Source organism: Protomyctophum parallelum (assembly GCF_964188405.1).
Source record: "Protomyctophum parallelum genome assembly, chromosome: 22".
NCBI classification, from domain to species: domain Eukaryota; kingdom Metazoa; phylum Chordata; class Actinopteri; order Myctophiformes; family Myctophidae; genus Protomyctophum; species Protomyctophum parallelum.
Window position 1 is genome coordinate 11100697 of NC_139714.1, and position 25456 is coordinate 11126152.

The following is a 25456-nucleotide window of genomic DNA, read 5'->3' on the forward strand; positions in this document are numbered from 1 at the left end:
TTATCAAACCCTGTACACTCAAGACACATGCCCCCGCTGCCACCCTTAGATCTCCATATATGGAGCTGACCTGTTCTGACATTCCTTATGTTGATCTGACCTCATCAAACCCTGTACACTAAAGACACACTCCATACAGTATATGGCCAGTACAGAATTCATTCCATATGTTGATCTGACCTGTATTGATCTTGAGGTTGTTGGCAATACCCAGCCCTAATGGTCAGTAACATAACCAGTGTCATAATAATAATAATAATAATAATAATAATAATAATAATAATAATAATAATAATAATAATAATAATAATAATAATAATAATAATAATAGTAATAATAATAATAATACGATACGATATGCATTGTGAGTCCTAGACCAAATCAATTTGAAAAACATAGTTCATAACGTTTAAACAAACAAAGTAAGAAAAAAAAATACATAGGCCTAAATAAATAATGTTTTGAAAAACTGTCGGGCGGAGCCGGAAACTGATGCTGATGTTAAAGCCGCGTCACACACAGCATTTCCTGACATATCGATATGGTACGTTACAATTATCGGGCAGGGATACAATTATGATTAATTAAACCAACCCTGGCATGCAGAGGGGGTGGCTTTTGGGGCTTGGGCCCTGCCCTTTTGCCTCAAAGTGATCCGTGGCCCTTATCAATATTATGTTTACATGGTAATGAGAACTTATTTCTTATTTTACTGTCCAATGAATGACATGGGCCAAGTTATTAGCATGAGGCATCAAATGTAGGCCGCACAAAAAACAGACACCCCAACATGTGCCCTTTTCTTGGGTTTGAGCCCTCAGCACGGCCCTGGGCCTAGTGGAGTAGTAGAAGTTCTATAGTGTAGAAGTAAACATTTATTGGAGATGGATTGGAAATAATCCAGTGAAGTAAAAATAAATCAGACCGTGAGTGGTGCAACAGCGCCCCCTGTTGGTACCCTAAACATACATAGGGACGGACGGACGGACATTGGAGGTTTTTTTTGAGTGGTTGCGCCACTCAAAAAGTATCTCAAAATGTAGGCCTATAAATGTAATGCCTTTACTTGAATAAATGTACTTAGGGCGAGAGACGTCAGGGCAGGGGGCGGGGCTTCGAAAGGAGCAGCAGCCTCAGACTGAGCAGACGGAGAATGCAGCCTGTGTGTGTCCCTTCCCTTCTCCTCCTCCTCCTCCTCTCTGCTGCTCCTCCATCCCTGTCTACACCACCCTACACCACCACCATGGACTGATCTGATGATCCACCATCATCTCCGCTTCACCCCACCCACCGGTCCAGTTACCAGCTAGTACCAGGGAAGGGATGTTTTAGATGCACGCTGCATGGGAGGCTTGAAGAGAGACAGTGGAACCACCGGGCCGCGGGTTGGTCCGAACCCGGGTTTGTAGCCAGCCAGGGCCACAGCTGAAGAACACTGTGTGCGTCTTGGAGAGAGAGAGAGAGGGAGAGAGGGAGAGCGAGGGAGAGAGTGAGAGTCAGCGACAGAAGCGGTCTGATGCTGCAGGAAAATCGCCATTGTTTGGATGCGCTGGTGTTGAAAGCTGAGGTGGGAAAATATATACTTTACTCTGCGAGCTATCATGGTCTCGACGTTACTCTCCGCGATCTATCTCCAGTGTTTTATCCAGGTAAGGATTCTATTGTTATTATTTTACTATATATGAGTATAATAATAGCCTACAGTGCCTACACACACAGTAGTCTGCTGCCCTATCCATCAGTCTGAATGCCCCGCATGTCTGGGATCAGTCATGTGCAGCAGTGCAGCATAACGGTTTTGTGGAAATGAACCACATTTTTTTCATAAAGCATATAGGGGTGTTTATTGTTATTTGCATGCAACACGCATAAGTTATATTTACAGGGCAAAGTCTGTGTTTGCAACTCTGTGGTGTTGTGGTAATGCAGTGTCTGTGTGGAATTCGCGTTTTGGCGTTGAAAGCCGGTTTTGTATACTAGCCTATTTCTTCAGGCAAAATTGGGTCACTGACTCGGCTGCGCGCGCGCGCGACACACACACACACACACACACACACACACACACACACACACACACACACACACACACACACACACACACACACACACACACACACACACACACACACACACACACACACACACACACACACACACACACACACACACACACACACACACACACACACACACACACACACACACACACACACACACACACACACACACACACACACACACACACACACACAGTGATTCCCTTCCCAGCCGTGACAGGAACACTATTATGGCTGAGGGCCTGCATCATCTGACACACACACACACACACACACACACACACACACACACACACACACACACACACACACACACACACACACACACACACACACACACACACACACACACACACACACACACGTGGATATCATTTAGATGCATGGTTTTTAATATACACATTATTATTTTTGATAGTATTTTCATTGTTTAGAATTGATACTAGATCCTGGTCCTGGTATAGTATAGTTTCAGTGTATTTTGGTCCACCTGATATTTTACAGTTTCAATGGGCCTGATTCACGAAGCTGTTCACAACTTTACACCCATATTTTGTATATTTTGATCAGCGACGGCTCCAGAAAATTGTGACTGTGGGTGCTATGGAGCGGCTGGCTATTTAGAGGGGGGGCTAATGAATCTTGGTTTACATAGAAGTCAGTCAATTTGGCTTGTTTGGAGGGGGGGCTTAGGGGGGGCTAAGCCTCCACCAGCCTCCCCCCCCTGGAGCCGTCCCTGATTTTGATGTATCGGAATAGTTAGTAGTGGGACCGCTCTTTCTCAACTCTGCTCAGATGCAGACTTACATGGGACCAAAGCTATGTCATTAGAATACCGTAACGTGGGAAGTTTGGGAAATTCCTTTACACGCAAAACGTGGATGTAAACAGCTTAGTGAATCTCGCCCAATCTCTGCTGGGTTCTTGTTTTCTCTGAGAGATCCTACAGTATAGTTTATTGAGGCACCAGACTGTCTCTCTGCATTTGAATCTGATGAATGTGTGATTGCACGTCTGCTAAATGCCTGCATTGTAAATTGTAACACAACACACCATGTCTAGGTGAAAGTGGTCAGAAACTCTGCGGAACATAGATCCAGTGTGAGGCCTATATATACAAACAGTCTCCTACCAGTTTTGCCATGTCTGCTTATCATATTAAGTGACTTTAGGTTTCTTTTTCTGTAAATGTGCTTGTAAATATTGGTAGTCGCACATTGGGGGGGTCGGGGGGTGGGAGCCGAGGTCTAAAGTTTAGTAGCTTATTTGGGCTTGCTGCCTAATGTCGTTTTAAACCAGTGATTCTCACACATTTTCATGTCAAGACAAGAACCCCCAGATTAATCATGTATTTTTTCCAAGGACCCTACATCTAAAGAACATTTTCTACCAGGGAATGGGACCCCCATACCAGATTTGGGTTGTTAAAATGTGTAAAAAAACAAGTTATTTTAATAGCAGATCTACACACAGCTCACAACACGTCACAGCGCTGTGAGCATTGTCACCTAGTGAGTCGTGACAGTCGCTTCTCTTGGGCTTTTTTTCATAGACCATGGCTGCTCATTTTCTCTCACACAATTGAATAATTTTGAAACATTTTAACACAGATCTTCTGTTATGATAATCCCTGGCAGCCTGGCAAAAAATATTTTCAGTTGGGGTTCTACGGCCAAATATAGGCCTATATATTTATTTATCTATCACTTTGGGGGTCCTTGACATGAAAACGCTTGAGAACCAGTGTTATAAAACACCATTGACATAGCTTTTTGAGATGTTTTAACCCATTTTGTACGGGAACCCCTTTTGGTGTTAGCATCATGTCGTGCTTTACCTATTGAAAAATAGCAGATCTACAAGCTCGTATCGCGCCACTCGGTGGCGCGATACGAGCTTGTAGGTCTGCTATTTTTGAAAAATGGAAGAACGGCTGACATTTTTAGAATCTGATCTCAGGTCAGAATGGGTTCATCAGACCAGTGTGTGTCCAGTGGAAACCTCGTATGAATCTGATCTCAGGTCAGAATGGGTTCATCAGACCAGTGTGTGTCCAGTGGAAACCTTGTATGAATCTGATCTCAGGTCAGAATGGGTTAAACACTGTTGAGATATGCTGATCCCCACCCACCCACAGTCAGCCATGTATTGATCAGAATAAACCTATTGATTGATGACCGCTAATCTCTGATAATTGCCAGTGTTAACCCCACTCCATCTTTGTAAGGACAAAGACAGGACCCTATATCCAATTCTAGGCCAGCCATGGGTCTTCGACAGGGACTCCTAAAGGGTCTTCAGAGTTACTGCAGGGCTGTCGCCAAATCCTTGTGTCACCTTTCCACCTCGTGAAACACTTCAACACTAGAATCATAATGATTAAATGTCTGAAGACCCCGGTTCTAGACAAAATTCTCCCTCCATTAAAGGATATAACATACAAATTGTGGAAAATAGTATTGTGTACCAGTATTGTGTGCAGCATTATCAGATTTATTTTTCTTTTCAATTTCCTGTTAATTTCACACATTGCTTTGCACACATTGCGTCACTTCGTGCAGCGCGGCGAGCTTGTTAATCTATTTTGTGATAAAATAAATAAATATGTTTTATTTATTCGTTTTTTTGGGGGTCCCTGTTTAGATGGGGGTGCATGGCCAGATACATTATATCATTAAATTATATGTATCTGACACCCCAAAAATGTGGGGGTCCTTAAGGCCTATTCATAGTCTGGATTTTCGGTGGTGACGTGACCACCGCTCCGGTGGTGAGGTGACCACCGCTCCGGTGGTGAGGTGACCACCGCTCCGGTGGTGAGGTGACCACCGGAGCTGTAATAACGTGGAGCGGTGGTGAGTAAATCAGAGAGAAGGGCTGGGGAGAGCGGTGGTTTGCTCTTCACCGCGACTCCGTGATATCATGTTGTAGTTGCGGTGGTCACCTCACCACCGATAAATCAGACTATGAATAACGGTTAAGCATGGAAAGGTTTGAGAACTACTGATTTAGAAGACATTTGTAGAATCAACCTCAGGTCTTAATGGATAAAAACATATATCGCCTTCCCTGCCTCCTGTTATCTTAATGGAACATAAATGTCATTGACTGGGATATCCCTTTTGACACTCTTTTATTTGTAAATCTGTGTATATAAAACAAATCCCCTGTTGAATCTCCTAATTACACCTTCATTGTTCATGTGAAGCAGTTTGTAACCGGCTAAAAGGAATAAGTATAATATGTAAACGATAATGTATGGCTGAGTGGTCATTGTTTATACATAGGCCTAAATGACCTACAGGCTGATTAACCACCTCTGCGATTATCCCGTTACTTTAACACATAAATTAATAAATTGACCCAAAACACAACAAAATACAAAACGAGGCATTTCCTTGCTCGATGAAAGTATTCCATAAGTGTCTGCCCAGCTGCAGCACAGTCTGAAAACAAGGAAGTGAGTTGATCAAATAGAATCCATTTCCGGGTTGTACTGCATCGTCTAATCCTCGCGAATGTTTTCAAAAACATTCTTGAGAGCAATGTTTAGCTGTAAATGACATTGTGTGAGTGTTTACATGGCTGTCATGTTGGAAACAGCAGTAAATCAGCGGGGCACAGCAGGTGCTCAGAGGGTTTGATTAGGCATCGGTCTGTTATAGAGCGGAGCGGCCATTATCCAGAAATAACAGACCGCTGAAGCTGAATTTGGCGATTGACCAATCAGAATCAAGCATTCAACCAAGCCGTGTAATAAAGCTATTTTAAAGTATACATGATTTGAACATTAATACAGTGGGAAAAGCGGTCTGCTTGCTGTTGTCAGTGATGAAGCAATGGATTGTGGCAGTAGCACTGATTTCAGCAACGGTATACCGCACGACTGCTGCCCTACTCTTAGCACTGCAGTGGGCGCAGGTGGCAGCAGGCAATGAAATTCTTCTGCTAATTGAGGGCCGCATATAGCGAGCAGATTGTGTGTTGGCCATTCACATCTGCGTGCAAATTCCACGGATTACATTTACATTAATACCACATGAATTCGAGCATCCCTATTCTGGGGTGAGCGAGCATCCGGTGAAAATAGCCAATCTACAATCATACACTGCGTGTCACAACGCCAAATACCTTTGTTGTAAAGGGAAAGTATAGAGTGAAACAATGGAGACCCTGGTGCACATGACAACTAGCCCATTCTGACCTGAGATCAGATTCATACGAGGTTTCCACTGGACACACACTGGTCTGATTAACCCATTCTGACCTGAGATCAGATTCTAAAAATGTCAGTCGTTCTTCGATTTTTCAAAAATAGCAGACCTACAAGCTCGTAGCGCGCCACTCGGTGGCGCGATATGAGCTTGTAGATCTGCTATTTTTCAATAGCTAAAGCATAACATGATGCTAACACCAAAATGGGTGCCCGGTCAGAATGGGCTAGGGAGACAGGGGGACCCTCATCCAGTCTGCTTGCTTATCCATCTGATTCCTTATCGATCAGCCCACTAATGATTACCGGTAGTCACATTATAATCGATCATATCCTTTTCTATTATTGGTCGTTGGTTGACAAATTGGGCCAACTCTGTCACTTTCATTTAACCCATTAAAGACATGCGAGACCGATTACATGTTGGCTAAATTCATGTTCCTTGTTTTTACTAAGGAATTCGACAGAAGCCTCATTAGAACAACATCATGTTTGTGCCAGTGATTTGATTTAGCTGACGTGACTCTCGTCTCTCGAGATATGACTAGGCCTGTCCTCATTATTACATAATCGCCTAATCGCAATTATTTTTGCATAATCCTCAATCTTTTGAATGTTGAAAAGAATTTCATACATTTTCAAACATTTAGCAGATCTACAAGATCTACAAAAGATCAATAGCAGAAAAAGCTGATCTACAAGCTTACAACACGTCACAAAGTATAAAAGTATTACATAGGTCAGTCATTTATTTTGTAATTTATATTGAAGTCATTTGTCATATCTGTCCTGTGCAATTTGTATAATCAAGGGCATTATGACCAGCACTTATAAATAATACTTCATAAACCTTGATATACATGCTTATATATTTTGTAACACGTGTTATGAAGCCTTATAAGCACATTTTAATGCAATATTAATGTGATTATGATGCAGTCAAATGTTACAGTAGTGGGCTGGCGGCTTGTCTTTTCCTGGTTTTAAAGGATGCATTGCATTAAAGTGATGTAATTGACTTACTGACAGCTGTTAGGCCTGTCACAATTACATAATGGCCTATTTCTCATTCATTTGAGATTATCGCTTGCAAATTCGCCATAATCGTTTCCATTTTGAGAAAGGTTCATGCATTTTGTAGCATTTTCAGAAATAGGCAATAATAAATATAACGTATTTTGGCCATAATACATGATTTTATTATGATTATCAGTCAAAATATACACATAGACCTACCCCCCCCCCCCGCGACACACGCATTAGAACCCCCACAGGGAGTGCAGTGCCCGGTGTTGAGTGGGTCAGACCCACGGTTGACCAGAACCGCCCTCTGCCTGGGCTCTGGACAGGGCCCCTGCCCAGGCTCCATATGATGGGGCTGGCCTGTTCTGACTGAGTCATCTGCATAGACTCCACATTTGACGCTACAAGACGCCTTAAGGGCGAGAAGCGACCGCGGGGGAAACAACAGACTGGCACCGCTCTAGTAATAATAACAATCAAGTGTTCCGACCCACAGGTTGAGAAGCACTGCTATAGTATGTCTATGGGAAGTTGCTTCAGACAAGAGCAAACAGCCAAATGATCAGAAATGCAACCATAACCAATAAATAACGCTGACACCGTCGCTAAACCACTGACTTTGTCGAATAGCGTCCTGTTGAAGGGAGGAAGTATACGAAACGTAGAGGAATGCCCAACCCTGGCGTTTCTAGGGCCGTCTCCTTGTCTTCTGGCTCCGCCGGGAGTCGTCATTACATTTGGGGAGTAGTGGTGTTGCGTTTGCATAAGGAGACAACAGTGTCTTTTTCTACTTGAGAGAGAGAGAGAGAGAGAGTGTGGGTGGGTGGGCACCCCTGGGTGAAAACTCATTGTCAGCTATGTGGAGGAGGGCTGTGTTGTCTACACACAGCACAGCACAGCCAGCTCTGCCCATTGGCTGTTTGTTTTCTTTGATTAAACGCCAAGGGGGGCACTTTGGCTCACAATTAAAACATACAATGGCCGGAGTCACTGGAGCAGGTTTTCTTTAATTACATTCTCTGCTCCTGATCCACTCTTTCTGAGTTAATGTGTCTGTGTGTGTTTGTGCGTGCATGTGTGTGTACGTGTGTGTGTGTGTATGTGTGCTTGTATGTGCGTGTGCAAGTTGTGTGTGTGTGCCATTGTCCTAGGTGGGTGGATGGATGGATGGGAGGATGTTTTCGAAACATGGGAGGAAAGTCGCAGCCATCAGCAAAGCACCTCGGAGACATAGGGCTATAATTTGCGCCACCCCTTACGCTTAATCCCTAAACTTATTTGCCACTTTACTATTTTGAAAAACCTTCAAATTGTTCAATTAGCCGATTTACAAGCTCACAACGTGTCGCTGTAGATCGGCTAGTTGAACTATTTTAAAATATATTTCGAAATGGTAAAAAATGGCAAAATAGGTTTAGGGATAAGGGGTAAGGGGAGGCCCAAGATAGGAGTGTCTCGGTCCCCAAACTACTTCCGCTGGTTTCTTAATCTGTGCTTGTCTGTCAATCAATCTGTCAATCAATCAATGAACTAGTCATTAGTCAGTTGACTTGTTTTTACTGTCGGACATCTTCATTGCTGCAGTGCGATTGGGACGGGTGTAATCTGCCTATAACAAATACAGTTAGTTTTTCCCCATCATATTATTGTCCACATGGTCATCGCCCCAAACCTTGTGAAGCGGCAGAGAAGATGCATACGTGAGCGTGTTTGGGAAGACTGTTGCGGAACCTCTGTCAAAAATGACACTGCTAAGTCTAACCCATTCAAGGCGGGAGCCCCTTGTGGTGTTTTTTAAGCATTATGTTATACTTGAGCTGTTGAAAAATAGCAGATCTAGAAGCTCCTATCACAGCACCGAGAGCTGCGCTTGCGAGCTTGTAGATGATCTGGTCTAATATTGGGCCCCGACATTTCTACCAGCTCGGTCACAGATGAGAGGGAGTCGTGGGACTCCATTCAACAGCAGCTGTGTCGGGGCTGTGTCCGCCACAGAAAGCCTTTTATGAGCAGAGTTCTCGCCCCGCACGCAGCGTTTGGTGACACCCGCAACCATAGGCGTTGTTTCTGATTTAGCTGGTGGGTGCTCCTAACACTGGTACTATCTAGTATAGTAGTATTCACATAGCCTATCTGTGTGCCCAGCGCCACAAACAGCTGCATGGCGCTCACAGCCCAGTTTGGACCCCTTAATGAAGAGGCTAGCGTGTTTACTGTGAGCCCGTCCTTTTCGGACGGGCAGTAACTCTCTCTCTCTCTCTCTCTCTCTCTCTCTCTCTCTCTCTTTCTCCGGCTTTGAGAGACAGAAAGTCAGAGAGCGAGAGAAGTAAGTGTAGGCTACATTTCAAGTTTTTAAATTTGATTTGGCGGATGATTACAACTGGCACAACGAATTAATACGACTCAGACTACAGAGAGAGTTTCAATGACAGAACTTTGGCTGTGGACCACCCATCTGAAAATGTTTCGTGCCAGCGAACCCTCAAAAGAGAAGATTTGTGTTTATTATTTTGACAATTATTCAATTCATTATTTTTCACAAGATGCCTTCTAAATCAGCAGTAGCTCTCACACTTCCAAGATTCTTTTGGAAATGTTCAAAATTAGCAGATGTACAAGCTCGCCGTGCAGGACGAAATGGCGCGCTGTGAGCTTGTACATCTGCTATTTTTGAATAGCCAATTGTATACAGTGCTTAACATTGTAGCTGTACGAAAAGCTTTAATTATCCTCTTTCTATCTGCGATTCTGCTAAGTGTTCGTTTCATAAAAATCCACCGTAGACATGTAGACACACTATGAGCTGTGTTGGAGTTTGGAAGCACTCGTTTGCAGTATAGCAACGTCCTGCATTATGTGCAATTTCAAAACAGGTGGTACGCAGGGCCGTTGAGTAACGAGTAACGAGTGCTTTTAAACTCTAGACAGAAAGTAGCTCATATACGGTGGATTTTTGTGAAAAAACACTTATGATAATTCAAGCTTTTCGTACAGCTGCAATGTAGGTGAGTTTGATGTCGTTTAATACAATCAGATAGGACTTTTCTGTTTGGATGTATGGGCTGTCAATGGGAAATTGCGGCTAGTTGCCACCCTGCCATTAACTTAAACATGGAGTGCCGTGATTTTTTCCAGTTTTCCATGTGTTTATGAGGTGACAGTACTTCATTAGACTCCTTGGTGTGGTTGTTATGTGCAATGATATATATTATATTTAGGGTTTCTTTGTGGAGGCTGAAACCTTGACAGTCAAACGTGCCAATGAAAAAAACAGTGATATAGTGACATCAGAATATTATCCCGTCCCCTAACCCCTCGCCTTTATCATATAACAGCTGTGGGTGTGGCTTCGTATACAGGTGGATCACCACCCAATCACCACCCACCAGGCAAACCAGGGCGTATCCACATAAAAAATTACATTTTAACAAATACTGTACACTTTTTAGATTTTTTTCCTCCTTAAATAATAATACCTGATGATTATGTTTTAGGGTGGAGAAAAATCACAGCACTCCATCTTTAATGGCAAGATGGCCGATGTTTGCATAATGTTCTATGTGGACCTGGCCAACAGGGCCATGCTCCCTGTTGGCCAGGTGTAGCTAATCAGTGCTGATCACACCTCAGTAATGGCTGCGCGCAGGGCACACCCATCCGTGGATTTGTCTATAGCTGCACAGGCACAGGGAACCCTCAATAACCCATTCTGACCTGAGATCAGATTCATACGGGGTTTCCACTGGACACACACTGGTCTGATTAACCCATTCTGACCTGAGATCAGATTAAAAAAATGTCAGTCGTTCTTCGATTTTTCAAAAAATAGCAGACCTACAAGATCGTATCGCGCCACTCGGTGGCGCGATATGAGCTTGTAGATCTGCTATTTTTCAATAGGTAGAGCACGACATGATGCTAACACCAAAACGGGTGCCCGTTCAGAATGGGATAAAAGCGATGTTCGGGTGCTGCTGGGAAGAGGAGCTCACCAACGTGTCCTCTTTACCATATAGACATGCATGGCAGACACGGCGCTGCCAACTCAAAACACGCTTTGTGTGTTTAGTGGACGGCTGATCGGAGCCCCCTATAACGGAATGATGTCAGGGGGTGACTCAGTGAGGTCACGGACAGCGCTGGGGCCAGGCCAGCATTCGCTACCACGGCCGTGATGATGTATTTCACTTTTTATGAAACAATTGGCTTATAACCTCACAAGAAAAACACTCTGAGGTCTGTGTACGAGAGAGAGAGAGAGAGAGAGAGAGAGAGGGAGAGAGAGAGAGAGAGAGAGAGAGAGAGAGAGCGCGCGTGCGAGAGAGAGAGAGAGAGAGAGAGCATAGTTTGTAACCAGGCTGTAATTACAGACGGAATGAGCAAGTGCAGTGTTTTCATCTGTGTCTAATTCATCCTGATTAAACACTGGCTCTGCTGTGTGTGTGTGTATGTGTGTGTGTGTGTGTGTGTGTGCGTATGCGTGTGCGCGCCAGCACAGACTAGTAGCACACTGATCAAAGCCTCGGCAGAACCTCTCTCTCTGGGCCCATGTGTGCTTGTTACAGTGTGCAGTGGGCTGGGCAGGCCCGGCCCGGCCCGGCATGCTGGCCTAGATAATGCAGCCAGATTATTAGTAGTGCACTTTCATATTCAGGGGATTACGCCTGGCAATGATAATCCAAACAACACAATGACGAGGTTTGTCTTCATCATATATATATGATGACTAATATGTTTATATTATTTAGGCTATCATATATTATTATTATAGTTTGGAAACTCAGTGATCACTGATCACTCCGTCTTTATACTTTTGTATTATATTTGTGGGGGCTTTTCTGCCTTTGGATTGGCACAGTGAAGAGTGATAAGACAGGGAGACGGAGTGGAATGCAGCAAAGGCCTTTGGGTTCGGGAATCAAACCCACGACTTGCTAGCCGGTATACGCTTTAACCGCATTAGGCCAGTGGTTTTCAACTCTTTTTCATATCAAGGCCCGTTATTGTTACAGTATTTTTAGCCACGGACCACCATTTGATGACATGTAGCCTTTCAGACCCAAAACGTATAGATTATGATGTTGTTGTCGTTGGATAAGATCGTTGCTCAAAGTAACAATTCTTCTACATTCACTCACTGTGAAGACTTCTTGGAAGTTAAGTAATGCAGATTGTAAACAATAATTGAACTCTTGGGTCCATAATATGGACCCGTACTCTCAAGAGTTAACCCATTCTGACCGGGCACCCATTTTGGTGTTGGCATCATGTTATGCTTTAGCTATTGAAAAATAGCAGATCTACAAGCTCATAGCGCGCCACCGAGTGGCGTGCTACGAGCTTGTAGGTCTGCTATTTTTGAAAAATCGAAGATTGGTTGAAATCGACCATCGGCACCCCTACGTTCTCAGTTCAAAGCTTCTTTTTTTTTTGCATTGGCAGATTTCTTAGTGGATCATAATAAGGCTGCCTGTAACAATGACTGCATTGCTGCCATATAGAGCACCGAAGTCTGACGTCACTTTCAGTAGAGGGCGTCAGTCCCCAGGTTCATGTATTTGTTTAGTTGCATTGAAATCACCATAGGAGGAGTTTTAGATTGATTCATATAAGAACTGTGTTTGAAAAATAAACATGTCATCCCGGCCGCTTCACTCACATGGATATGAAGAATCAACTGACTGAGAGAAAACGCTAATGTTACTGCTGCTGAATTAGTTAGATTTTCGCTAGAAGCAGACTGTATCATATATGAGTGACTGACTGTTGCAAACGATACAGAGACACCTCCCTGACAATAACGCCGAGACAGCTTGTTTATTTTTGGACCACAACGCTTATAGTAGACGATATTAAGATCACCCCATGTTATTCTCCATAGAGAAACTACTTCCGTGAACCAGGGGAATCGTCGGGATGAGCGAGTTACGTCAGGACTTCGGTGCTCTATTGTGGGATTATAGGAGGCTTACTGTGAAGCTGGGAACACTCATTACTGCCAGCTGCCTTTTTTGTATTTATTTTTTTATAGTTGTTTTCTGTTGGTTTTTCCTGGCGAATAATTATATATAGTGTTGCTTTATTATGGCAATTTGCAAACACATGATCATTATTTTGGTCAATGACTTTGGAAACAATACGAGTTTATTAAACTTACTTGAACCTTTATTGTTTGCATTTTCACATGAGCTAACGAGCATGAGCTGATGAGATGAACACAGATTGGCAATTCCGTACATACACTACTAGAAAACCCCAAAACCCCTACATATTATGGTACACTACTACTGTTCTGACAGCGACGGAGGCGTGGCTTTCACCCCATTATCTCAGCTGAGGCTCCCCACATTATTCGTGATTCTGTGCTTATCGGGTCGCAACTCGGACGGGGCTGAGTCGGCTCGATCGAACTTCGCAACGTTCGCCACGGCAACTCGCTCGCTTTAGCTCGCCCGGTGGGGTCTCTTGTTGGTCAAGTTCGCTTGAGATGGCGCCCCTCCGTCGCAGTCAGTGGCGAGGATTTCAGTGTAATATGTATGATTTTGCGGCTTTCTAGTATGTACGGAATTGCAGAATTGCCAATCCGTGTTATTTCACCGTGTTTGGGCGAGACCGGGTTGTTATATACATACAGGTACATACTTGAATGGCAGATGATTAAACATACGGGTCATATATTCGTGGTGCAGACACACCAGTGCGAATTAAGATTAAACTATAAAAAGTGCCCCTCGGGGCACAGGTCTCCACCAGGCCAGGTCAGGTTGTGGCCTCCTGGTGGCGCTATAATAGGCCAATGTGAAAAGGGTGCCATTTCTTCTCACGCATGGCAATTGGATGATTTGAGGCATTTTGCATTTGCATTTGCATTTTGAGCTGATAACGGACGGACGGAAGGACGGACGGACACACGGACAGAGTGCAAAACATACTCTCTCTCCCCATGCCTTCGGCCTGGTGGAGACAACAAATGATAACTGTGCAGTTATCACGTTTGTTCCTTCCTGGTCGGACTCAGTGAAACCAGTGGAATCAAAGTGTTTGCTCGCAGCTCGCAGCTGAATTGGTTTGACTTTTGGTGTTGACCAAAGAAAGGCCTGTGTTTCCGCCATGTTGGCTGTAGCTGAACTAAACATGCCACAGTTTGGGGCTTTTAGGGAGGGTGTATCAACCTGTGGGCCAGGGCCCAATGGTGGGCCGCTAGGTGGTATATATTCAAGACAGGGTTTTTTGCTGGAAATAGTGGCATTGATAATACGTACTGTACTTAAGTACCAATTTGAGATAGTTTGACTTTACTGGCAATTGAGTATTTCCATTTTTTGTACTTGTGTAGTACTTGTATACTACACTGCAGCTCAGAGGAACATATTGTACTTTATACTCCACTACGATTATTTGAAACTTTAGTCAGTTACTTAGAGCCCTATTTTATACTTTAGCTATTCGAAGAAATAGACAATTTACAAGCTCACAAAGCATTGCATCGCAACACACCGTGAGCCTGTAGATCTGCTTGTAGCTTGTACATTTTGTGTGTACTTTTCTTTGGTACTTTACTTTAAGTATATTTGAATGTAAATACTTTAGTTTTTTTATTTTAAATGTAGAACAGGACTTTTACTTTAGTTTATCTCTGTAGGGACAAAACTCCCTATATAACACAGTTTCAGAGAAGGCACTATCATCATCATATTGTGCACTGGTGCACAATATGATGTGACTGATATGATATGACTGTGCTGGGGAAATGTTTTAGGGCTTCAACCGTGCACATGCAGGGACATTCTTTACTACATTGTGATATTGCTTTTATTTTGCTGCCACTGGCGTTGTAGAACACATCAGTCTTTATATCTTTGACACAAAAGCCTGCTGCAGCCTCCCCTTCTAATGCTTTCCCCTATACTGTCTCGCCCTCAGCTCCTCTACTGTTTGTCATCATAAACACACAATATTATGGGCGCACAGCCTGCTCTCGTGTTAAATAAAAGAACAAGTGGTCATTTATTTTCAGTAGGCCAAAGGCTGGATATAAACACAAGACGGGCTGAAAGAAGGGTCTTTAATATGATATCTATCAAAGATCTGCCACATGGGGTGGCAGTGGCTCTGGAGGTAAAACGGCAGTTTGGGAAACGCTAGACTTAGTAAAACGGACCCGAATTGCAACTGTACTTGTCGTGTTCTTTATCGATCTGCACCAAACTCTTCGTGTCAAAAATAGCAGATCTACAAGATCACAATAGTGCCACGTTGCGATGCCTAGTGAGCTTGTGAATTTGTTCCCTCCCAGAATAGGGAGTCTGCTGTTCAAGTGGTTAAACGTATAAAAGTCATTTCAATCTGTCCTAATGTAAACTGGAAAATATTTACACAGTGTGATGTAACACTGATGTAATTCAGGGGTTGCCGGGGATGAAAATGTATATTTGCAGGGATGCCCTGAGCCAACAAGGAATGATGACATAGTCATAATGTGTCAGGTGAAACAGGCGCTGTCTCCGTTATCCACCCTTCTTGTCTTTGTTTCCCCCCCATATTATTATTATAGTAATGTGTATGTTTCTGTGTGGCAACCTCACGGCCGTGGTTTGCATTCGTTCACGGCGTGAAACAAACGGTGACAAAACAAACATTAAATTCTCTTTATTGTTAATGGCGTTTTTAAAACAAACATTAAACCTGTATATAGGGGCTAGCGCCCCTCAAAGAATTGACTCCGGTGTGAAGTGATTATCATCGTACATCATCATGACATAACATAGACACTATTTAATGTTTGTGTATAGGACGAAAATCTACACTGATAGCTGAATGAGGGGATAGCGCCCCTCAATCGTGAAAATGCACTTTAAAGGTTTTATGACATTCATTTTCATTTATTTTTATTTTTATTTTTTATTTTAGGTTTTATGACCTCAATTACACCCAAAAAAACCTGAACTTTGAACATTCAGTGGATTTTCTGTGGTCTGAAGTTTTCTTTGGGGTTTTTTGGGCCTTTTGAGCTACAATGAAAACAGGCAACACAGTGAAACAGTGACATCTGCTGGCAAATCCCATTGACATATATGGGATTTGCAGTAAGTGATGTCACTTACTGCCGGCAAATCAGAGCACCTGTTTGAGCCAGAAAACCCCAGATCACAGAAAATCTACTGAATGTTAAAAGTTCATGTTTTTTGGGTGCAATTGAGATTAGAAAACCTAAAAAAAAACAAGAACAATTCCAAAACCTTTTTTTTAATGTCACAATCCCTTTAACCCATTCTGACGGGGCACCCATTTTGGTGTTGGCATCATGTTATGCTTTATCTATTGAAAAATAGCAGATCTACAAGCTCATATCGCGCCACCGAGTGTCGCGATACGAGCTTGTAGGTCTGCTATTTTTGAAAAATCGAAGACACTTTTAGAATCTGATCTCAGGTCAGAATGGGTTAATAATGAAACTGTCAGGATGTAATAGACATTTTTAGAATCTGATCTCAGGTCAGAATGGGTTAAAAAAATATAAATTTTAGCCAAGAGTCTGCGACCCAGAATAGGGTCCTGGCCTTACTTTGGGGGACAGTTGGTAGACAATGCTGGTAGGTTTGCATCATAATGTTGGCAGCTGCCATAGGGCAACGCCCCCTGACAGTGGGTGACGGAACCCTCCCCCACTGCACACTTCCACACATAGACGCAGGCATGCACACACACACACACACACACACACACACACACGTACGCACGCACGCACACACGTATGCACACACATGCACCCCAACTCCTTTTCTATGCCCATTCAGCGGTCAGCCTCAAGTTTCATTCACTTTGAGCCATTGTGTGTGTGTGTGTGTGTGTGTGTGTGTGTGTGTGTGTGTGTGTGTGTGTGTGTGGACTGCTGTTAGTGAGAACCATTGTCCAAAATTTTGGAAGAAGAAAAAAAAAAAGAACCCTTTTCTGGTTTTCAATTTCAAGGGGCTGTTTTAAGATTTAGGGCAATGGCTTAGATTTAGCATTAGAGTTAGGTTAGTGGTTTATTCATTCAATTATTGTTTAAAATAATTGACTTTTTGTGTTTGTAGCACAAAAGCGTTGCTGTCAGGCCAGGAACCTTGTATCTTCTTATTTTTGTGTTTTCTTTGTTTCAAAACTTTTTTGTAGCCTAAATGAATGCTCTATTTGTCGTTGAAAGTGAAAGTGCTGTGGCCTCTATACAAATTGAAACAATAAAAAGTATTAACAAGAGCTGGATCCACATTTCCTCAAATGGGACAGTTTTGGACACGGTTTCCACTGGACACTAGCGACACATTATGCTTTTGATTGATTGAATACTTAATTTGTCAGACATGTAAGCAGCGTGTGTGCCCAGAGCAGGTTTGCTTTTGCAAAATGTCCACCACAAACATGGCGAAGATGACCCCCTGGTCTGTCAGCCTCATGGTCTCAGAAGGCTCTGAATATGACATTTATTCTGATCCGACTCCATCTCCGACTGGCCAATTTAAATACAAATATGTATAGGCTGCTGTGAACAGACCAATTACTGCAGTTCCCCGGGGTCTTTCAAATCGGTGCAGTCACTGCAGTGACCAGGAGAGGAAAGTCCCCTGCGGTTATGAATTACAATTCACATCTTTGCATTCATTTAAAAGTATTCATGCATTTTATTTTAACTAAGCAGAGGAGTGCTTCATTGAATGGCTCACAACACACCCATGCGCACACACGCACGCACGCACGCACGCACGCACGCACGCACGCACGCACGCACGCACGCACGCACGCACGCACGCACGCACGCACGCACACACAGACACACACAGACACACACACGCACACACAGACACACATAGACACACACACACACACACACACGTGAGCTTGTAGACACGTGACCTTGTAGATCTGCTATTGCAACAATCTTTGACGTTTTTGGGAACTTTTCTCCTATAATGACACCAGGTTGAACGTGTTCATGGAGTCCTTCCTATACTGTACCATCACTCAGATGTATCGATATAGCCAATTGTATTCATGGAAAATGATTGTGATGCCATGTCTTAAGTCTTGCCGTAGACACCCCTGGACGCCTGGCACAAAAACATTCTCAGATGGGGGTCCGTCAAATATATATCAATTCGGGGGTCCTTCTTGGCACGAAAACGTTTGAGAACCACTGATTTAGAAGGCATTTTCTAGCATCTGCCTCAGGACGTATTCATGGGTTAAACTAAACATTATTCTCTCTTTTATCACCACCGATGTGATTTTGTTAAATGCATATGTCATCACCCTTGAGAAGCTATGTGCCGGACGGACGGCGGGGGAATCTATTTTGTACTCGGTTCAATTCATAGCCTTGCCCTTTTTCATCCTCTCTCCATGGCAACGGGCGTTTAAAGTAGAGAGAGACACACTGCGGAAACAGAGCGAGAACCTCATTTTAACCCATTCAGCCCTTTTGGTGTTTTAACTATGCTTTAGCTATGGAAAAATAGCAGATCTACAAGCTCGTAGATCGAGCCGTAGATCTGCTATTTTTTTTTAAATCGTGAAAATGTGCCGCAATTCTTATATATCAAAATCATTGCTTCTGGGTGGGTCCCTGGAACAACATATTTTCAGATGGGGGTCCGCGGCCAAATACAGATAATCCTGGGGGTCTGGGGTTGAGAACGGTTGACATAGAAACATGGGTTTTTCAGAAAACTGTCAGGATGAAGAAGCCATTTGTAGAATCATCCTCAGGTCTAAATGGATTTTATGTGGTTCTTCAGCTGGGAGTACCACAGGAATCTCAAACAGCCACCGGGGAGACGAAGCCGTAGCAGGTGGTTGTTCATTTAATACCGGGCTATTATACTGCAGTACACATATTGGACTGAGCAACTTTGATCTGTAGAGAAGTATTATGTAGTATGAGTATATGTATACTTTTACTTGAGTACTGGTGTTGAGTACTTTGAGTTTGTCCACCGCCGTGCTCAGCCTATTAGCCAAAGAGCCCTTCCTCGTCCCTCCTACATCATTGTCTCCACCAGGCCGAAGGCATGGGGACATTGGGGAGAGAGTATGTTTTGCACTCCGTCCGTCCATGTGTGTGTGTGTGTGTGTGTGTGCGTGTGTGAGTCTGTCTGTCCGTCCGCGTGCGCGCGCGTATGCGTCTGTCTGTCCGACTATCTGTTACCAGCTAATCTCCGGCACCGTGAACTCGGTCGATGCCAAATGTTGCGCTGCACACTCCCTAGATGCCAACGATGAACCTCTGCCCAAATTTTCCAGAACGGCCTGTTATAGCGCCACCAGGAGGCCGACTTTTGTAAAACACATTTTTGGATATTACTGCTCCAGATTCTGTCCAAAAATCCCGCACATCGTTACACAGTATCTCTATAGTCATGTGTTCAAGACGGATCTGTCCCATATTTACGATTCCATCCTAGTTGGCATTCAAAGTTTGCAGGATTTGCCCGTTTTGAACAAAAAGCCTCACATCATGAACACAGCGTGCAATTTACGTGAAATCTTTCACAGACTTTCACCTACTAGGCTGAGGAATATATCCCACCCTGTTCACATTGGCCTGTTATAGCGCCACCAACAGGTGGATTTTTAGCAAAACACATTTTTGGAACAAAATGCCTCAAATCATCCAATTGCCATCCAAGGCGTAAGAGGAAATGGCACCCTTTTCACATTGGCCTATTATAGCGCCACCAGGAGGCCACAACCTAACCTGCCCTGGTGGAGAGTACCTGTGCCCCGAGGGGCACTTTATCTAGTTTTTTTACTTGAGTGAAGTACCGATGTAATGCATGCAGTGTAGAGATTCTACAAAGAAGTAAGTCTAGAAGTAAAAGTCCGGAGTTAAAAATGTACCAAAAGTAGAAAGTACTAGTCATTAGCGCAGAATGTTCCATTGCATACGTTTTCAAATGTATAAAATGTCAAAAAATATTTTGAAAATAGCATTGTGAGCTTGTAGAACCTCTATATTCAAATGGAATTTTTTTTTTAAACTGTAGCGGTTAATACATGTTTTTTTTTTTATAATAATCTAAATCAAAAAAGTAACTACCGGTATAGTAACTAAAGTTTTCAAATAATTGTAGTGGTGTAAAGTACAATAGTCATAAGTGTATATACTTGAGTAAATGTACAGTACTTAGTTACTCAACATCACTGATTAGGCCTGTGGGTTTCAGGCAGGGTTGCTCTGGCGCTTGCTGTTCCAGCCTCTCTCTCTCTCTCTCTCTCTCTCTTTCATCGGGGGGGCATTGTGATGTGGTGGTTGATTCAACAGCATACATCCTTGCTGTTCCCTTTTGGCCTTTTCAAATGCCAGCTCTGCCTCTATACTCTCCCCCTCCGGTTTGTTTGATTACAGGCCACTGGGATTTGGGGAAAGCACAGGTCCTCCTGAGCTGAGAATGTGAGAGGAGAGACACAGACAGGCAGTCAGGCAGGCAGTCAGGCAGGCAGCCAGGGTTTGCTCTGCTTTGAGAGAAAATCACACTCGCTGCAGTGGTGGTGGTGGGAAGTGACTAAGCCTGTTTAGACTGGCAGCTAAATCCAGCCTATATCAGACCTGATCACTTGCAAAATGACAGTGTGAACACTAGTCAGTCCTAAAGATCCAATTGAGAAATAAATCAATTCAATTCGACAGTCCAAACAGAGCCTATAAGTACGCTTACTCAAGTAAGAATACTAAGGCTCACGTATTCTCTAGCACTTTTACATTTCACAATCGCATACTTAAGTATTTTCTTTTCCAATATAGTAGACAGGGGACAATTCAGCAAGAGGGCGATGTGTTTCTGCCATAGAGTTATATATAAACTAGAGAGCGGAATGCCTGCCTCGCCCCAGCTATTCCATTTCCACGGAAGTTGCTCAATTTGAAGCACCCGGAAGAACGCTCTACTTCTGCATCTTCCTCATTTGGGCTGCACCCCAAACTGCGGAAGTGCTAACCTCCATGAACACGCCTGAATCCATTCATGAACGCTGTTAAACCCCAGCCGCGCACTCTTTTCCTCGTGCATGTACTTCGCCCGCCTGCAGTCCCAGCTTTGGCCAGTAGGGTGGGGCGGCTTAACCCATTCAGGACGGGAACCCCTTTTGGTGTTTTAAGCATTATGTTATACTTTATAACGCTGTTGAAAAATAGCAGATCTACAAGCTACGAGCTTGTAAATCTTCTAATTTTTAAAAATCGTGAAAATGTGGCGCAAATCTTTGAATATATATTCTTTCACAGTGAACGTTTTAACTCAAATCTTTGCTTCTGGAACAACATATTTTCAGACAGGGGTCCGCGGCCAATACAGATAATTCTGGGGGTCCTAGAAGCCTTTTTTTCTTTTAATCGGCCTCAGGTCTACAGTTTCCCAGCGCTTCTTGGGGCCTGGTTTTTGCAGGTAAACATCACCGTAGTACTCTACTACAGTGGCTGATAAATTATTTGAAGTAACCACTTCAAACATAAATATACAAACACATATGCAGTAAAAGTAAACGAGAATAATAAAAAATACACTATATTTGAGGCAACCACTTCAAATATAAAAGTATGCTCTAAAAAAGCTAAATCTATGTCGGCGTAACGTAACTAGACATTTAAGCTAAATATGAATTTTCTGTTCATCATTGATATACAAGAAGCACATCATTACAGAGAATCAGTTTTTCCCATTGCTATTTTTCCTGTTTTTTTTTTTTTTTTTTTCTTCTTTTTCTGTTCCTTTTTTTCCCTTTCTTCTATCATTTGAATCATTAAAAAGGTGGGCATAATAAGCTTCGGCTTCAGCCCAAACCTTTTCAGTCAAACTGTAATTCTGAAACCCCCATTCTGAAATGTACTGTACTGTAAATGACTGAGATAAATAAACTAACTAACTTAGCGGTGCAACTATACATTTATTGTTATATACTGTATTGTAGTGTACTGTGTGGGGGTCCCCGGTATCCAGACCCCTAGGTATACGCCCAGGGTGCCGGTCCGGTTCCTGCAGGCCGCCCCGCGTCCGAAACAGTTGAGAAATGACAGTGTTACCGTGTGGGGGACATCCAGAGCCCCAGGAACGCGCCCAGGGCTCGTACTGTAGTGTAGTGTACGTGACGTGCGCATGTGTGTGTGTGTGTGTGTGTGTGTGTGTGTGTGTGTGTGAGAGCGAGAGAGTTTAAAGTCTGATGTCAAAGTTGTCTGTTTTCTTTGATTTAATGCTATTTAATTTGCATATCACGCGGAGCAGAATGCTACGTTTATTGCTGGAGAATTTGCCATAATTTGACAGTAAACTTTACAGCTTCACATTCTGAGTTTTTTTTTTATATATATATACTTTTTTTTTATAGCAGTTGTGTTCTGCACGGATTAGAATGCTGCTTCCAACAGGAGCTCCCATAAAGAAATTCATTGCAGGCACCGGCCAGCCACACTGCTATAAACGCTGCAGTTTTATGCTAATGGGTTGGCGCTAGAATTGGTTGTATAACACAGCGGTTCTCAAACCTTGTTCGTGCCAATGACCCATATATGCATTTGGCCGCAAATAGGTTTTGTGCCACATGGAGACCCCCCAGAAAAGAAGATTTCTGTCAAATATTCGGGTGGAAACCTCATTTTGAATGGCCAACAGATAGATAGATAAAGTGGTCCAAACGATTGTGATGGTGGTGGTTACTCACCAGCTCTTGTTAATAACATAACACGACGTGACAACCTTCATTTTCAAAATGGATCAAAAACCAAAAAGACGTCCGATCTACAAGCTCACAACACATCACGACGAGGCACCATAACACATGTTACGAGTTTGTAGATCGGGCCAAAAATTGACAAAGTTTTGGAGATACAAGAAATTAATTACTAAAAAGATTATAGGCTAGAGGGACTCGTTGAAGCATGTAATTCTCTTGCTGTAGCATTTTATAGCCATGGTCTGAATGAGTCCCTTGCGTCCTTTATGCCAGACATTTCATGTGTTTTCATTACTGGTGCAATTCTGTATAAATTCCCCACTATGCATTTTTTATTTCTTTTTATTGACGCCCTTATTGATTGTAAAGTGCTCACAGTCTGTCCTTGACTTGGTGCCAGGTTGTACTGTACTGTATATCAGGGGTTCTCAGGGTGCAGTGACGCCAGTCCAGGGTGCCACGCAGAACACTTTGATATGTTTGGAATGTATCACCGTGTCACTTCAGTTTAACCCATTCTGACCTGAGATCAGATTCATACGAGGTTTCCACATGGACACACACTGGTCTGATGAACCCATTCTGACCTGAGATCAGATTCAAAAAAATGTCAGTCGCTCTTCGATTTTTCAAAAATAGCAGACCTACAAGCTCGTAGCGCGCCACTCGGTGGCGCGCTATGAGCTTGTAGACCCACTGTTAGACCAAAAATAGGTCACACATGTGTCCCGTTGGAACGCGTCGAGAGCTTGTGGATCGGCTATTTTTGGTGAATGTTCCACCCAGAATTGGTATGCTGGGGTTCAAGTGTTTAAAGTTAAATAAAGTTATTTACAATCTGTCCTAATCTCTCAAGTTCTCCTCGTGATATACTATATTAGGGGGAAATATTGACATATTTACGTAGCGAATATTAAATAAATGTAAGGTGCTAGAAAGTAACAATGGCATTCAGGGACTGCCTTGAATGGAAATGTTATTTAAAGTTTCTGAACCCCTGTTGTGTATATACGCATATCAGTGGTTGTCAAACTCAAATGTTTGCTTCTGGGGGTCCCTGGCACAAACTATCGCTGAGACGGGGGTCCACAGACCGCAGCTAAATACATATCATTTTGGGTGGTCCTTGACATGTAAAGGTTTGAAAACCTATAGCCCACACACACACACACACACACACACCCGCACACATATGCACACACACGTACACACAGTGGATCCACAACCCGGTGCCACAGAAAACCCAAGGGAAGATTGGAAGAGAAAGCTGACGCCCATCGATCGAGTTATCAGCTTTATTACGGCAGGACTGACTGGGTGAGTGATGGGCCTGGCAGGAAACCAAAGAGATTTGAAGATGGCCGATAAGCGTAGAGACATCAATGCACTATAGGCGTCCCCCCTGCTCCCTGACACGACGGAACTGGAGGAGAGGGCCACGCAGGGTATTCGTTAGACTCGCTCCCAGTCTTACTCATCTGCGAAGAGAAAAGCCCGGCCACAACCTAAGGTTGGCAGAGACTGCAAAGCCGGAAGTGTCGAGCCGGATTATCCGTCAGATGTATTTACCCCCCCGGAATGGATACAATATGTTTCGACCAATCACAACTACTTTCTATACAGCGTAGGTCAGTGGTTCTCAAAGTGGGGTCTGGGGACCCGCCTAGGGGTCCTTGAGAGAGTTCCAGGGGGTTCCCCAACAAAATGATAATTATAGGAACCAAATGGACGCTTATGGGTCTGTAACTCGTATAGAGAGTGTACAAATGTGTTGTAACTCTCAGAGTTACATCAACATTCATTTTACAATATACATTGGGGTCCCAGAGATAATTCAGGTCAAACTGGGGGCCCTAGAGGCATAAAAATCATCTCTTATGGGGGTCCTTGGCATGTATTTTCAAATGGAGGGGGTCCACAGGCTATAAATGAGTATCATTTTTGAGGGTCCTTGATATGGAAATGTTTGGGAACCATTGGCGTAGTAGGTGTTGCCCAGCGTGAGTAGTTTCTTGCAGAATCGGACCGTTAAGGAGGGAATCGTTGGGAAACGGGAATTGTTCAAACCATAGTCACAGTGACATTCCACACATTCTAATTGGACTGTAGCATAGCAATGAATAATGGATGACCTCGCTAGTGACAGAGCTCTCCTGTATTGATGTGAGCCAGCTACTGCAGTCTACTTCAGTAAAGAGCAGTGTTTGTAATTTATTATAAGCGACCTTGGGCTTGTTTTTCTGCAAAGTTGTAAGCATGTAGATCGGCTATTTTCAAACAGCCTAGTTACTTCTTTTGGGCTTGTTTTCATAGACCACTGACATAGAAACAGAGGTCTTTCTGAGAACTGTCATGCTTTAGAAGACATTTTGTAGAATTGGCCTCGGGTCTAAATGGGTTTATTAGAGAGCTGGAAAGACAGCGAGACACCTCCCACTGGTGTCAAAACCTCCCAGTGTCT

At 43.3% G+C, this 25456-nt stretch overlaps 1 protein-coding gene across 3 annotated transcripts in view; it reads left to right on the forward strand.

Annotated features, from left to right (window-relative positions):
- Positions 1-1350: 1350 nt before the first annotated feature.
- ptpro (protein tyrosine phosphatase receptor type O) overlaps positions 1351-25456 on the forward strand; it is an 80593-nt gene continuing 56487 nt past the window's right edge. For all 3 annotated transcript variants that reach the window (XM_083794521.1, XM_083794522.1, XM_083794523.1), the window contains exon 1: positions 1351-1649. In XM_083794521.1, the coding sequence (XP_083650647.1) occupies positions 1517-1649 (133 nt within the window). In that variant the 5' untranslated portion in view covers positions 1351-1516. The remainder of the gene's footprint in view (positions 1650-25456) is intronic.